This window comes from Lottia gigantea (genome assembly GCF_000327385.1).
Source record: "Lottia gigantea unplaced genomic scaffold LOTGIsca_7, whole genome shotgun sequence".
NCBI lineage: Eukaryota > Metazoa > Mollusca > Gastropoda > Lottiidae > Lottia > Lottia gigantea.
Genome location: NW_008710370.1, coordinates 1,189,194 through 1,202,884, shown reverse-complemented (window position 1 = coordinate 1,202,884; position 13,691 = coordinate 1,189,194). Strand labels below are relative to the sequence as shown.

General features: G+C 31.6%; 1 protein-coding gene across 1 annotated transcript; it reads left to right on the top strand.

Annotated features, from left to right (window-relative positions):
- The first annotated feature begins 9,813 nt into the window (after positions 1–9,813).
- LOTGIDRAFT_183845 (hypothetical protein) lies at positions 9,814–12,182 on the top strand. Its single transcript, XM_009065447.1, has one exon. It carries the CDS (start codon positions 10,002–10,004, stop codon positions 11,313–11,315), a length of 1,314 nt encoding a protein of 437 aa, XP_009063695.1. The 5' UTR covers positions 9,814–10,001; the 3' UTR covers positions 11,316–12,182.
- Positions 12,183–13,691: the final 1,509 nt, after the last annotated feature.

Genomic DNA, 13,691 nt, shown 5'->3' with positions numbered 1-13,691 from the left:
ACGCAGCAGAACGCTCGTGAAGCCACAGTCTGAAAAGAGTTGTCTTACTAAATATTAAATATGTCATGTTGGCGATGGCCTTAAAATGTGTGATTCGAAACGAAACAAAATTTTAAAATTGTGAATTCCTATGAAATTGATATTAGAAATCTTTGAAGGATTTCCGAAAGGAGCTTGAATAAATACATCAAAAAGAACGAAGTTCAAAGCATTCATCGAAAGTGGTTAATAAAAGTTGATTTTCATCTTTAGAAAATAATTAGCATTTTATAGAAAAAAGACACCAATTGAGTAAAGTTTACTTAACAGATTCCACAATTTTAATGGAGACGGTTTTTGACCAGGTTATAAAAGAGGGTCATGTGTTGCAACAAAAGTTCAATATTTGCTGTATTGTAACGAAGAGGGATTTACTATGTGACATCTATTGTGTACTTGTCTCTTATTTTCTTTTCTGTTTGTGTGAACAAAATATGGTCAATATTGAAATTCGCTTCCTTCCAACTACCAGACCATCAAAATTTTTACCTGTATGTTATGTTATACTTTTTCATATTGCACTCTTAATTATTAACATTGTTTTTGGTCAATATTCGATTATTCAAAACAAATGCTCATTTAAAAAGGCTCAAGTTTAATTTTTAATCGTGTACAGTTGACGAGGCTTTAATTCAAACATTGAAAGAGCAGTTATTCAAATTCCTGGCTATTTATACGAATGTCATACCACAAAATTAAGTTTTAATACGACGAACTTTAGTCTAGAACAAGACTAAAATAAAACTGATATAAAATTGTAATATAAAAAAAATCAAGCCAGTTACAATAAAAGCCCGTTGTCTAATTAAAGCAAGTTAGTTGGGAGTGATAAACCACATCAGTTGAGATCTGACAAATACAATCAGTTTTGGTCTGACAACAAATCGGTTGTTATTTGACAAAAAAGGCGGTTATGGCCTGATAAGAACACAATTAAGTTGCCATCTAATGTGATATGATAAAAAAAATCAGTCAGTTATGATGTGATAAATACAGTTGTGATGAGATAAAAACAGTTGTGATGTGATAAAAACAGTTGTGATGTGATAAAAACAGTTATGATGTGATAAAAACAGTTGTGATGTGATAAAAACAAGTCAGTTGTGATCTAATAAAAACAAGTGAGTTGTGATCTAATAAAAAACAAGTCAGTCGTGATCTGATAAAAAAACAAGTCAGTTTTGATCTGATAAGGACGATACATTTGTTGTCTGATAAAACAATACAGATAAGGTCTGATAAAAACTAGATAGTTGTGATCAAATAAAAAATAAATAGACAGTTGTGATCTCATGTAAATACAAATCGGTTGTGGTCTCATAAAGACAAGTCCTTTTTTGCGTGGTCTCATAAAGACAAATCATTTTTTGGGTCTGTTAAAAACGATACAAATATGGACGGGTAAAAACGAGTCATTTGTGATCTTATAAAAATAAGTCAGTTTTTGGTATGATAAAGGCAATACCAATGTGGTCTGATAAAAACAAATCAGCTGTGTTCCGATAAAAGTAAGATTTAATCTGATAAAAACAAGACATTTGTGATTCAAGAAAAACAAATCAGTTGTGGTCTGATAAAAATATCGATACTTCTTGTCCAGGCAAAAGCATGTCAATTGTTTTTTGTGTATTTACTAAATATTTAGACATTTGTTGCATTTCTTCGCTGCATATTGCAGGCTTCTGTGATTTTACTGCTTATTTTGTTCAAAACCATTTTCATTGGTAAAATTTTAATGGTGAAAATTCTATCTATGTTCAGATGCCTATTATTTGAGTATGAAAGAATGATATTTTTGCTATTTTCTCTGTGCAAATGTTTTAGAAAATGATTCCCATTCTTATACACAATTACAATATCTGCTTAAATATATCTATTCTAATGTTTGACGTAAAATTTCTATAAAGAATAAATCTCTTTTCCAGTCCTTTATCTAGCCTATTCTTTACTCGAAAATTATTCCTCTTTCAGAAAAAAGAAATTTTAAGCTTCATGCAATAACCTGCCAAAATTATTATACATAACAAAACATAGAGGAACAAAACCTCTACACAAGTGTCATGTACGAGTAGACTTCCGGCTTTTTAAGGCTGAATCTCTAATCTGGATGTAATGGGGTATAAGTGTGAGAAAAAAGGACGAAAAGAATGACAACACGGTGATTGCTTTCTGAACACCTGAATCATTCTCTTTCCAATCTCGTTTTTTTAAAGAAAAGGACTCGCCATCCACTTGAAACGAGAGTATTTTAATTCTGAAGTGTTGTATTGAGTGGTGCGAAATGGGCTAGAAAAAAAGCAATGTTATAATCCCTTTTAACATAAGCCTTTCTTACGCTATTCACAGTAATCTACTCCAATATTCTCGTTCTCACTTTAAACATTCTATTCAACACCCTCGTCTTGTTAGCTCCAGTTCGTGCCATTACCTAAACCAACTCATCCATATAACAAAACAAACGTCGCTTATATCATTGTTCTTTCTCGCACGTGGCCTGCTATTTTTGTGGTGCCTTATTGTTGTATGACCATTGAAGAGTGAAAGAAGGCCACCCGCATTTTTTGTTACCACATGTAAAAAAACTTTCTATTCAATAGTTGTAACATAAGATTTTTTCCCAACAATATAGTGGGGTACGAAATATGGTCTTTGGTAGAACTTGTTTGCCTCAAACATTACGAAATAAAAACTTTCGCCATCTTGACAACTTTTGAAATCCATATCTGACAGCCTCGTGGCCTTGTTTGCCTACAATTTTGATTTTATTGGGCCAAACCTACTGTTAATTGGTAATTGAAAAAATAAATGATTTTGTCTTACCAACCATACTGTTTAACATTATGCCAATTGATGGATTTATGGTCTTTGATGTTAATATCTGATATGGTAAGATGTTCCATAGATCTACTACTCTATTTGTGAAACTGTATATTCTTATATCTCGTTTCGTCAACTTATGTGTTCTCGCCACAAAGAGGTTGCCCAATGCTTATTTTCATTCTAGAAATTGATATTGCAGCATTGATTGAACTCCATTAGATGAAAGAACGCCTATGTTTCGATTAGTAATATTGAGAAATTTTTATTAAAGTCTTGTTTTATGATAAGAAAATTAATTCCATTGTAATATACCTAATGAATGGTAAGACATAATTAAAGGCAAAGCTGGCTGATCTTAGAAATAGCTGTCGAGAACTTAAGTTGAAATGCTAGATTTTGATCATAAAAATGTATACTATCGTCTTGTGTTTAAATTCAGTAAGATTATAAGATTATTGATATACACCATATATTACAATAGTCAATTCATTCTCCGTAGACACGTGCACATATTGACTTTGAAATTATTTTCTATTTTAGATATTGGTTTTACCAATCACTTGTTTGCCGATTGAATTATTTTGATTATTATAATGTTATGTTCACACTTTCTCTATAGTCATAGCTTCATTAATGTATGTGTGCGTGTGGTAGTCAAATGGCAGTCTAAACATATTTACATTTCAAGTGTATAAATGTATATCTAATTCTTTACTTAGTTTATCCATATACAATTAAATCAATCATACGGCACATGAATTAACATAAAAGTGACTATATTTGCCGAGAAAAAGGAAAAAGACACTATGAATGAAAAACTTTATGAAGGTAGAAAAATGCTGTAACGTTACGTTCCATAGTTAATTTGATATCGTCGAACATGGCTCTGATATTTCCGAAATTTTGAAAGTAATCGAAAAAGGTAACCTAATGTTGAAGTCCATTTAGATGTTTTGATCAACCAAGCCATATATATACTTTATGTGTCTTTTGTGTCTGTATTTTTGTTTTCTGCTCAAAAGATAATATACCCAATCGGCAGACTTTCCCAATCAGTGATGTAGGTAGAATAATTACATGAAGTGGAAGTTATATGCTTTATCGTTAAAACTTTATCAGTTTTTGGGCTTAAAAGTAAAAGATTCGCCATTTTCGGTTGATTTAGGTCTTTTAAAAAGTCTTCAGAAGTACTAGAAATGCATGAAAATCGGATGATTTCTTCCAAAAATACCTCAAACTAGAAATTATTTAACATAGAACATATATAATTATATAAAAATATATGCTTTTCTATATATGAGTCGTCATTTTAACTTTCAAACGCAGATAACCCCGGAAACACATGGATTTGAAAGCTTATATTTCGACGGTGAGCTTTGAACACTATTACTGATTAGCTTAGCTAAAAAATTCCAGCTTCTGAGACAAAGGTACGATTGGTCACACGGATAATGAAACTGTCCCTTTAAAAGATATTTTCACCATACTATTGATACTAATTATTTCACTTTAGCTTCATGCCATCGTACCCCTGTCTAGTATAGCCAGATGGACAGGATCAGCAAATCAATTAGGTTAGCCTTATTTAACACATTATTTTAGAAAAGGTACGGAAATGAAAGGAAAGTAAGCCATTTTAAATATTTGTTTACAAGAGATCACATATCAATGCTAAATTTCTTCTATTAGTGTATTGATACTAATGTATGAAAACAAATTGAATCAATATCTGTCTCTTTCTATTAATTGTTAAATTATTTGTCCTTCTATTAAAATTAACCTTAAAGCTGACAAAAATAACAAATGATGATTAAGCGCCCTACTGACTTTGTTTACATGCAACTCATTAGGGGGCAATAAACCCTTTTTACCCACTTGGTTGTTCATACGTTACCATAGTGTACACTCTTCTGTGTGGAAGGTATGAAGAGTCGTCATCTGAGGTGCTAGGGAGAAAGGGTCGATGTTCTTGACCCTTTCAATTACCACACACAAAGCTTTTCAATTTATCCAGGTGGACACAAGTGGACATTAACATGGCTGGAGTATAAAGGGACTCTTAGCCCGGTTGTAAAATTAAGCATCTTTTTCCATTTTTATAATGACATTACCATATTTGAAGACTTGCTGTTCCGGTACGTGTGACCATCGTATTAGAGTTTAATGAGACCTCATTATTACTCTGTGGTCAACGTTATACATTTCCTTTTTACTCTAAAGTCAATAAGAAGCATCCTGTATGGAAGTTGGGCATTATTACAAAATAGGGGTTTACAATGTGTCTACAATGAAACACAATTTGGTTGTTCAAAAATGATAAAAAAAAAATAATCTGTTTAGAATAGAATTGATAAAGATTACAGGTCAAATGTCTCCTATTCTTTTTATGTTAACTTTATGAACAAAAGAGAAAGTTTAAAGTTCTTAAAATGTTTTACATTTGTCTAGAACAGTTGACTAGTTTACATTTCGTACAAAGGGGTGTCCTTATTGACAAAGTGGCGCGAATTTCTCGTATATTTGTGAGGGTGTAATTTTGATTAAGAGCCAATAAGTAAATTACAACAAACATGTGTTAATTTTACTGTTGACATGGTGACAGACATGTAATCTATACATCTCATAAAAACTTGTTCATTTCGCGCACTTGTTCCTAATGTTTACCTTCAGAATAGCTAGGCATTGTTTGGGAAATGGCGCCAATTATGTATCTTTTCAAGTCCAGTTACGGGGTCGGCCATGTTGAAATCGTGGATGTGTAACGTTTATTTACATGTTTACTTGTGCTAATGGCTAAATGACATAATTTCCTTACATTGTATTTTCGACTTTCCAGTCGATTTTCAAAGAGAAAATATTTAATCGTCTGGATAACTGGATCACAAAAAGATTCTACGGTGCTAAACATCTGTTTTTGTCAACCAATCAGATGCTCTGTTAGAAATCAAAGAGAGCCGATGATGAAGAGAAAGTAATTTTGTGTAAGTAATCCTAATCACTATTTGATTAGGGTCACGAGCTGAGGTACCTCGTGCAAGGCAGTCACACAATGCATACAGTTGATAGTCGTCCATGCGTAGCGTATTATCTGTCTTGAAAAAGGGCGATTGTTTGACATGATAATTACCAGATTAACAAACTAAGAAAATTTCATTAACTTTTTATTTTTTGATACTTAGATTGATCTCCTTTCATTGAGATTAAAAGTAAGTTCTCTAAAGAACGCCCTCGTTTAAGGCAACCATTGGAAATTTATCATAAGACTTAGTTTTAAATAAAAAGGAAAACCCTTCTTCGTGAGACAATTTGTTTTTGTTACGGAATCATTAATAAGGTGTTATCATTTTCCAGAGCACAATGTAGTGCAATTTAAATCTGTCATGCTGCAATATATAATTTACAAATAGTTTTAGATTCGTTTACAGGGTTTATATATTGAAAGCATTCCTTATATTGGTGAACATAAAGACAATATTATTATCGCTGACCACCTGCCGTGTGTCTAATCAGTCAGCTATCACTAATGACTTGGGGACAGAGAATTAAAATTGATTCCTGACTACTTGATAATTAAACTAGGGACCGTATAGCAGGTTCTAATAACGGTAAAAATAGAATCGTTCCAGGCAGAATTACTTTGATTCCCGATATGAATCACTGTCGCTTTCCACCTGTTCTACCTTGTATATGGAAATTCTAGCGTAACTCACCTGTATCATTAAACGGATTTTCCCTTTAATCTCAATTGTTCATTGAAGCCGGCGTATGTTATGGAATATTGTGATACTCTTTATATCTGGACGAGTGTATCGATAAATTTGTATGAAAATTGAATTGTTCTCATTAATCAGACAAATGACTTTTGTAATTTATTTTTTTTTTTCGGTCAATTCTTTTTTGTATAGAACACATGTTTCTATGATTCTAGATATACTGGCAATTTGAATATAATTTTTTTTTACTTTTTTTCACAACTAGATCTGTCAAATCAACGAAGCAAAATTTCTGATGTAACTGAAAATAATAATTTTTTCTTAACGCAAGTAGTTTTAACTACATCATTAGATGACTGCCAACAAATATCATGAAAAAATGAATTTAAATATGTTCTAAGAATATATTTGTATCTTTTATTCAGTGATAAATCTAAGAATAAAAACTGTTTAAAAATAATTAAGGCATATTTTGTTAAACTTTTATTTTAAATAGAAAAAAATCTTAAACACCTTGTAAACCATTTAACACCTAACCAATGTGTTCACACGTTGCAAATTATACTAGAGTTGTTGTTTAACACCTCTCTAAGTGCATATTGTTGGTAAACAACACATTATTATAGTAATGGGTTAATTAACACAATCAATTTGCTCATTACCTAATTATTATACATCATATCAAAACAAAAATTCTCAATTAAAATCCCTTTCTGGAATTGGGTTATACAAAGCTATATTCTATGGCCATGGTCAAATAATTTTTTTTAAAAACATTTATTTATATAGAAGAATGACTTACAAACTTTGATGACAAATTTATTTTAAGGCGTGGATGTTCCCTTTATTTCTAAGTAGTTCTGAGGGGTTACTTGGTTTATCGCCCCATCATTATGACGATTTATTTTTAACAGCACCTCCGAACAATGAGAAAAACAATGATCGCATAAAGCGTCTACCTTGCTCGGCAGCTCACCCATCCGAGAGGTTCAAATCACAAGCAAACACCAGATAGTAGTACAACAGCGATATTCATATACATCAATCGACTAGTGATGCCCTATATGGTTATCCACAGAAGTATCTTGAATTGTGGTTTTACAGAAGTATCATGACTGGTTGTGTTACAGATATATTATAAATGGTTGTTTTACAGAAGTATCATGACTGGTTGTGTTACAGATATATTATAAATGGTTGTTTTACAGAAGTATCAAGTATGGTTGTTTTAAAGAAGTAATTCGAATGGTTATTTTTACGGAAGTATTAAGAATGGTACTTTTACAGAAGCATTATGGACAGTTCTTTTACAGAAGTTTCACGAATGGTTGTTGCAGATTTATCAGGAATGATTGTTTTACTATAGAATAATTAATGGTTCTCATACAGAAGCATTATGAATGGTCGTTCTACAGAAGTATGAAAATAACACGACATACTATTGTGAACGAAGGTTTTACGTGCTTTATCGAAGAACCATGGATGTTTTACGTAAGTGTTGCTTACCGAATGCCTTTCTACGCTTGTGTTATGAATGTCTGTTTTAAGGAAATATAATGATTGTTCTTTTAACAGAAGTAGCGTGAATAGTTGTTTAAAGATGTATCATGAATGGTTGTCAACAGAAATATCATAAGTGATCGTTTTACAGATGTATCATAAATTGTAGTTAACTTAATTACAGAAGTTTTATTTATTGAATTAACAGAAGTAAAAATGAAAGTTGTTCACAGAAGTATTATGGATGTCTCTTTTACAAATGTATCGTGAATATCTTCTTTATGGAAGAATCAAAGATGTTTTACATATATGACAAAAATACCTTTTAACAGAGTACCGTGAGTTGTTGTTTTATAGAGGTATCAGAAGTTGTTGTTTACAGATGTATATATAAAAAATGTTGTTTTACAGTCGTAGAATGTATGGTTGTTTAGTTGTTTAACACAAAATGGACTTTATGGTTGTTTCAAAGATGTATTATTAGGGTTTGTTTACAGAAATATACTGAATGATTGTTTTACAGAAGTAGAATACAAGATTGTTTTACAAAAGTATCGTAACTGGTTGTTTAACAGAAGTAGAATGTATGGTTGATTTAAAGAAGTAGAATGTATGGTTGTTTTACAGAAGTAGAATGTTTGGTTGTTTTACAGTAATGGAATGTATGGTTGTTTTAAAGAGGTATGATTAAGGGTTGTTTACAGAAGAAGAATGCTTGGTTGTTTTACATAAGTATCAAGAAATGTTGTTTTACAGAAGCACCACTGTAATATGGTCATCATAGTTGTGTATAATAATGATAAGTGAGCCATAATATAATAGTATATTTTAAAGAACGGTATTAGTGTCATATTATGATCATTGAATACTGTATCAATTAAAAGTACTGAAAAATACATCAGCAAAAATTAAAGTCTGTATTATTCTCTTCATTGAGACATTTGCACTGAGAAGCCTTTAGCCTGCAGCGAGAATTCAATGAAATACTTTCAACACCCAGTATTATGAAAAAATTCTATGTTTTTTGGGGTCTTATTCACGGATCGCGAACCTAGTTATAAATAAATCCTTTTGAATAGCCTTTTTAATAATGGACTTGCTATAGTGAGCGTTTTTCTTCTTCAAACTTACTCATTTGTGTACCTTCGTACAATGTGGTGATAGTACAGACCTCATTTTCAATTCTCAAATCATTTTATTTTTCTCTACCAATCCACGAATGTTATTATAAAAAACCCTTTAATATGATATACGTAAGATATACCTTTTAAAAAGAACCTTTTCATTAATGTTTCCGAGTCTTTTTTTTTTATTCTGTCCTGTAGTGGGTCTGAATAGAATGACTTTGATTGACAGAACATTTTATTTCAATGAAATGTCAAAAACACGTGATGTCTTGAAGAAAGGAATGTTTTGCAATTCTTCCATATTTGGTTTACATTTACCAACTTGTCTCTTGAACAGTTTTATACGCATTTCGTATTCCACAAGATATAAAATGTCGGTTTACAAATTTATACTCCGCATTTCATTTTGAATCAAAACTTTGGAGTAGGAATTATTTTCATTCTGTGATTTTGAGATAAATGTTTGTTCATCATGGTGATCGACAGTCGATAACGGCTTGTCAACATAATATTCAAATAAACCTGACACAGAGGCGGGGCCTACTGCCATTGTGGACCGATAACGAGTATTGATTGGCGGGAGACTTATTGCCAGTTCCGCCTCGTTTTTGATGTTAGAAGTGGTCTAGGTATATTTGCCCAGGTCAGAGAAGTTGGCTATATTTCCCATCGCTCGTTGTGAAGTAGCTTGGCTGAAACTGTGTTTTGTTGTTGTGAGTTGTATGAATAGTGACAGTCACTGGGTGCGACTGTAAGAAGAACGAAGTGTTTTGGATTTTATTCTGCATCTTCAATATAGATCATGTTGTCGACTAAACCGGGTTCGTACGACCCAACTAGTACGGGTGGATATTCAATGGCTTCCATGCCTGGTATCAATACTATGGGAGGTGTAGGACCGATGAGTAACATGAACTATTCTCCTCAAGGAATGGGTGGTATGCATAGTGCCATGAATTCGATGAATACCATGCCTCCTGCGATGGGCAGTATGGGACTTGGAAGTATGGCTATGCATGGATCATCAATGCACGGTCAGGTGTCGGCTATGAATCCTATGAACACTATGGGATCTATGAACTCTATGGGAAGCATGGGATCTATGAATGGAATGTCCAGTATAGGAAGTATGTCATCAATGAACGGAATTAACCGTCCTATGGATCCGAACATGATGTCAATGGATCGAGCACAAGCATTGAATAGAGCCAGGGATAAAAATTATCGAAGGAGTTATACGCACGCTAAACCGCCATATTCATATATCTCGCTTATCACAATGGCTATTCAACAGTCACCTAACAAAATGTGTACCCTCAGTGAAATTTATCAGTTTATCATGGACTTATTTCCTTTTTATCGTCAAAATCAACAAAGATGGCAGAACTCTATCAGACATAGTTTGTCTTTTAATGACTGTTTTGTTAAAGTCCCAAGAACTCCTGATCGTCCTGGTAAAGGAAGTTACTGGGCACTTCACCCAGATTCAGGAAATATGTTTGAAAATGGTTGTTATCTTCGTCGTCAGAAGCGGTTCAAGTGTCTAAAGAAAGAATCTATGCGATCACAAGATCCAGATGATCCGAACTGCGACATGCAAGACGGTCCAGGAAGCGCCGATTCTACTCCTACCTCAACTGGTGACGGCACTTCACTCTCGGCGCCTAATTCTCCTCCGAATCACCAAGTAGAACAAGTTCAACAAATGGTTCAACCAAAGACCGAACACAACCAAGCTCATCCTCAGGCTCATCTCCAGCAACAAGACATGTCGCATCTTACACATTCTCAAGCTAGTCAGCAACAAATGGGTAATTGTGGTACGGAACTAACAAGTATGCGACAACTTCATCACGATATCTCCATGAACCATCATGGTTTAAATTTGGCACCGGGACAATTAAATCATCCTCATTCATTTAACCATCCATTTTCTATTACAAATCTCATGTCGGAAAACAAAATGGACTTAAAGATGTACGAAGCTCTCAGTGGTTATCAATCGTATACTCAAATGTCCCCAATCAGTTTGCCTAAAGAAGCCTCACCCCCTATGAACCCTCAGGATGGTAGTTACTATAAAACCTACGCTCCTCATTCCACGGCGAGTTTGTGAGAAATTTCATTTATTTCAACAACTGTGAACATTTTCTTACTTAAAATGGACGTGTTCTCTACATTTTTTAAAAAGCGAAAACCAAAATTTTTAGCGAATATACCAAAGATGTGTTGAATTAAATTATATAGATTTTTTATATATTATGTTATAAATATATTATAGACAAGACTGTCTCTTTATGTACTTACAAAATTGGAGGAAAAATACTGCCAAAATGTGTGTTTTTTCTTGTTGAAAGAGTTCAAATATTTAACGCAAAAGACAAAGAGTACAAATTTTAGAATTATATTGTGTATAGAAATTTATATATATATAGTGCGAAAATTATTTGTATATATATTGCGAAAGTGCACGCGATTCGAATTGAGTGAAAAAGACGAATTTCGAACGGGTTGATCTGTATATTTTTGTGTGTAATTTTTCGTATTTTATTTCTGTTGTGCGAAATCGGTTGGAGTACGAGAAAATTTTAAACCTTAACAGAGTTTTGTCAGGTAATATAATGTAGGAAATTTAAGAATATTCCAATATTTTGTAAAATATAGATATTTACATTTTTTTTTGTTTTTAATTTATTTATATCAGAATATCATCCTTTTTTTTTCATTTTAAGATAATCTCTTTATTTTTTTCTCAAATTAAATTTATTTTATTCGAAATATTGCATTTTTCTGAAATATTTCATGAAATTTACACAGTAATTGGCGTTTATTATTTCTACAAAAGTATCTCTAAATGAAAAAAAATCAAAAGTTCTCAAATGTTTGAAAGTTCAATTTGTTCTATGTTTTTCTTTGTGTCTCAATATTTTTCTTTTATAAAAATCTTGTCTTTAGACTTAAAATGATATAAAAAGATTCATTGAAATAAATTTTCTCCTTTTTTAATCAGAAATCCGCATTCTAAAATGTTTCAAAGCAAAAATAAATTGGTAAAAAGCTCGGTGAATAATCCGTCCAAATTTTCGATAAGTCTTAGTAGAAACGCAATTTCGATTTGCTTTGAAATATTCTAGGTCTAGAATATCTGGATTTTCAAAATCGTCTGACCGATTTGAACATCCAACAGAAAATATGAACATCTTCAGCATTGGAATGTTTTATATTTCTTCGTGGAAAATTCACTAAGGGACATATTTTGAAATACTTATACAAGTAGGGCCGACGATATTTTCTTTAAAATGATATAGTGTAGTTTTATTGATGCATCCAAAACATTTTTCATTTGCACCTTAACACACAACTTTACAGTGTTTTTAGATTTCTAATTTAATATGTTCACCGTGTGTGAAAAATTTCATTGAATATTTTTGAAAAGAAATTTTGTAAAAGAGTTGTAGTGTGACGGATTAGGTTGGATTCTTATTACAAATTTTATCATTTAAGTCAATACATGAACATACTACAATATATTGTACGAGTAGACAGGCATCAAATATTTACATACAGTGGAAGATAAATTTACAAAACCATCATTTGACCAATATTTGATTTTTTAAATATTTACTATTGACTTTCATTATTCAATAGATTATTTAAAATAGGGGTTGTATATTCCCCACTCTTATCCAATAATACGCTCTTTTGACTTTTATTGCAATAAATAAATATTGCAAATCATATACAACATACAACATGTTTATTTACTGGTTATTAAGTGATTAACATAACACAATGTAAATTTGATTTTTACATAAAACGATGTCAATACAATGGTAAATAAAAGTTTTTCGGGTTTTTTTTTCACTTGGTTTAATTTATTAAAGAAATACAAATATTGATTAAATATTGTAAATATCTATGGTAAATATGTTTTAGAATCTGATCAAGCATATCGAAATCTTTCATTTTTTTTCTTTAAATATTGGATAAAAAATAGGTAGATCATCTTTTTCATATTTTTGCCTTTTTTCCAAATTCGAGCAAATAATGTTCCAGTTTTTCTTTTATTGTAAATATACAAAATACATATTTATTTTTTATGAAAGTCAATTAATGTAGATGTAGTTTTAAAAAACGAATATCTATCATCAATAAATTATATCTACTTACAAATATATTTGAAAAGTATTTGTTTAACACAATGGTGATCTATGTCATGTCGGGTTCGTTTTAAAACTGTTTATTCAGTTGTATTTTAACTATAATATTAAAAAATTCAATTTTCCAATTTTAGATAATATTTTGCAGGGGTAATAAAAACAATGACATGGAAATATTTTGGCATGAAGATTATTCCATGACAGTTTTATATAGGCCTATATATTAATCAATTTATATACAACTTCTAACAAAAATTCCATAATCGTTTACAAGCGTTAGAATATTATCTTCAAATTCTTTATAAACCTTTATCTCTGATGATACGAGTGCT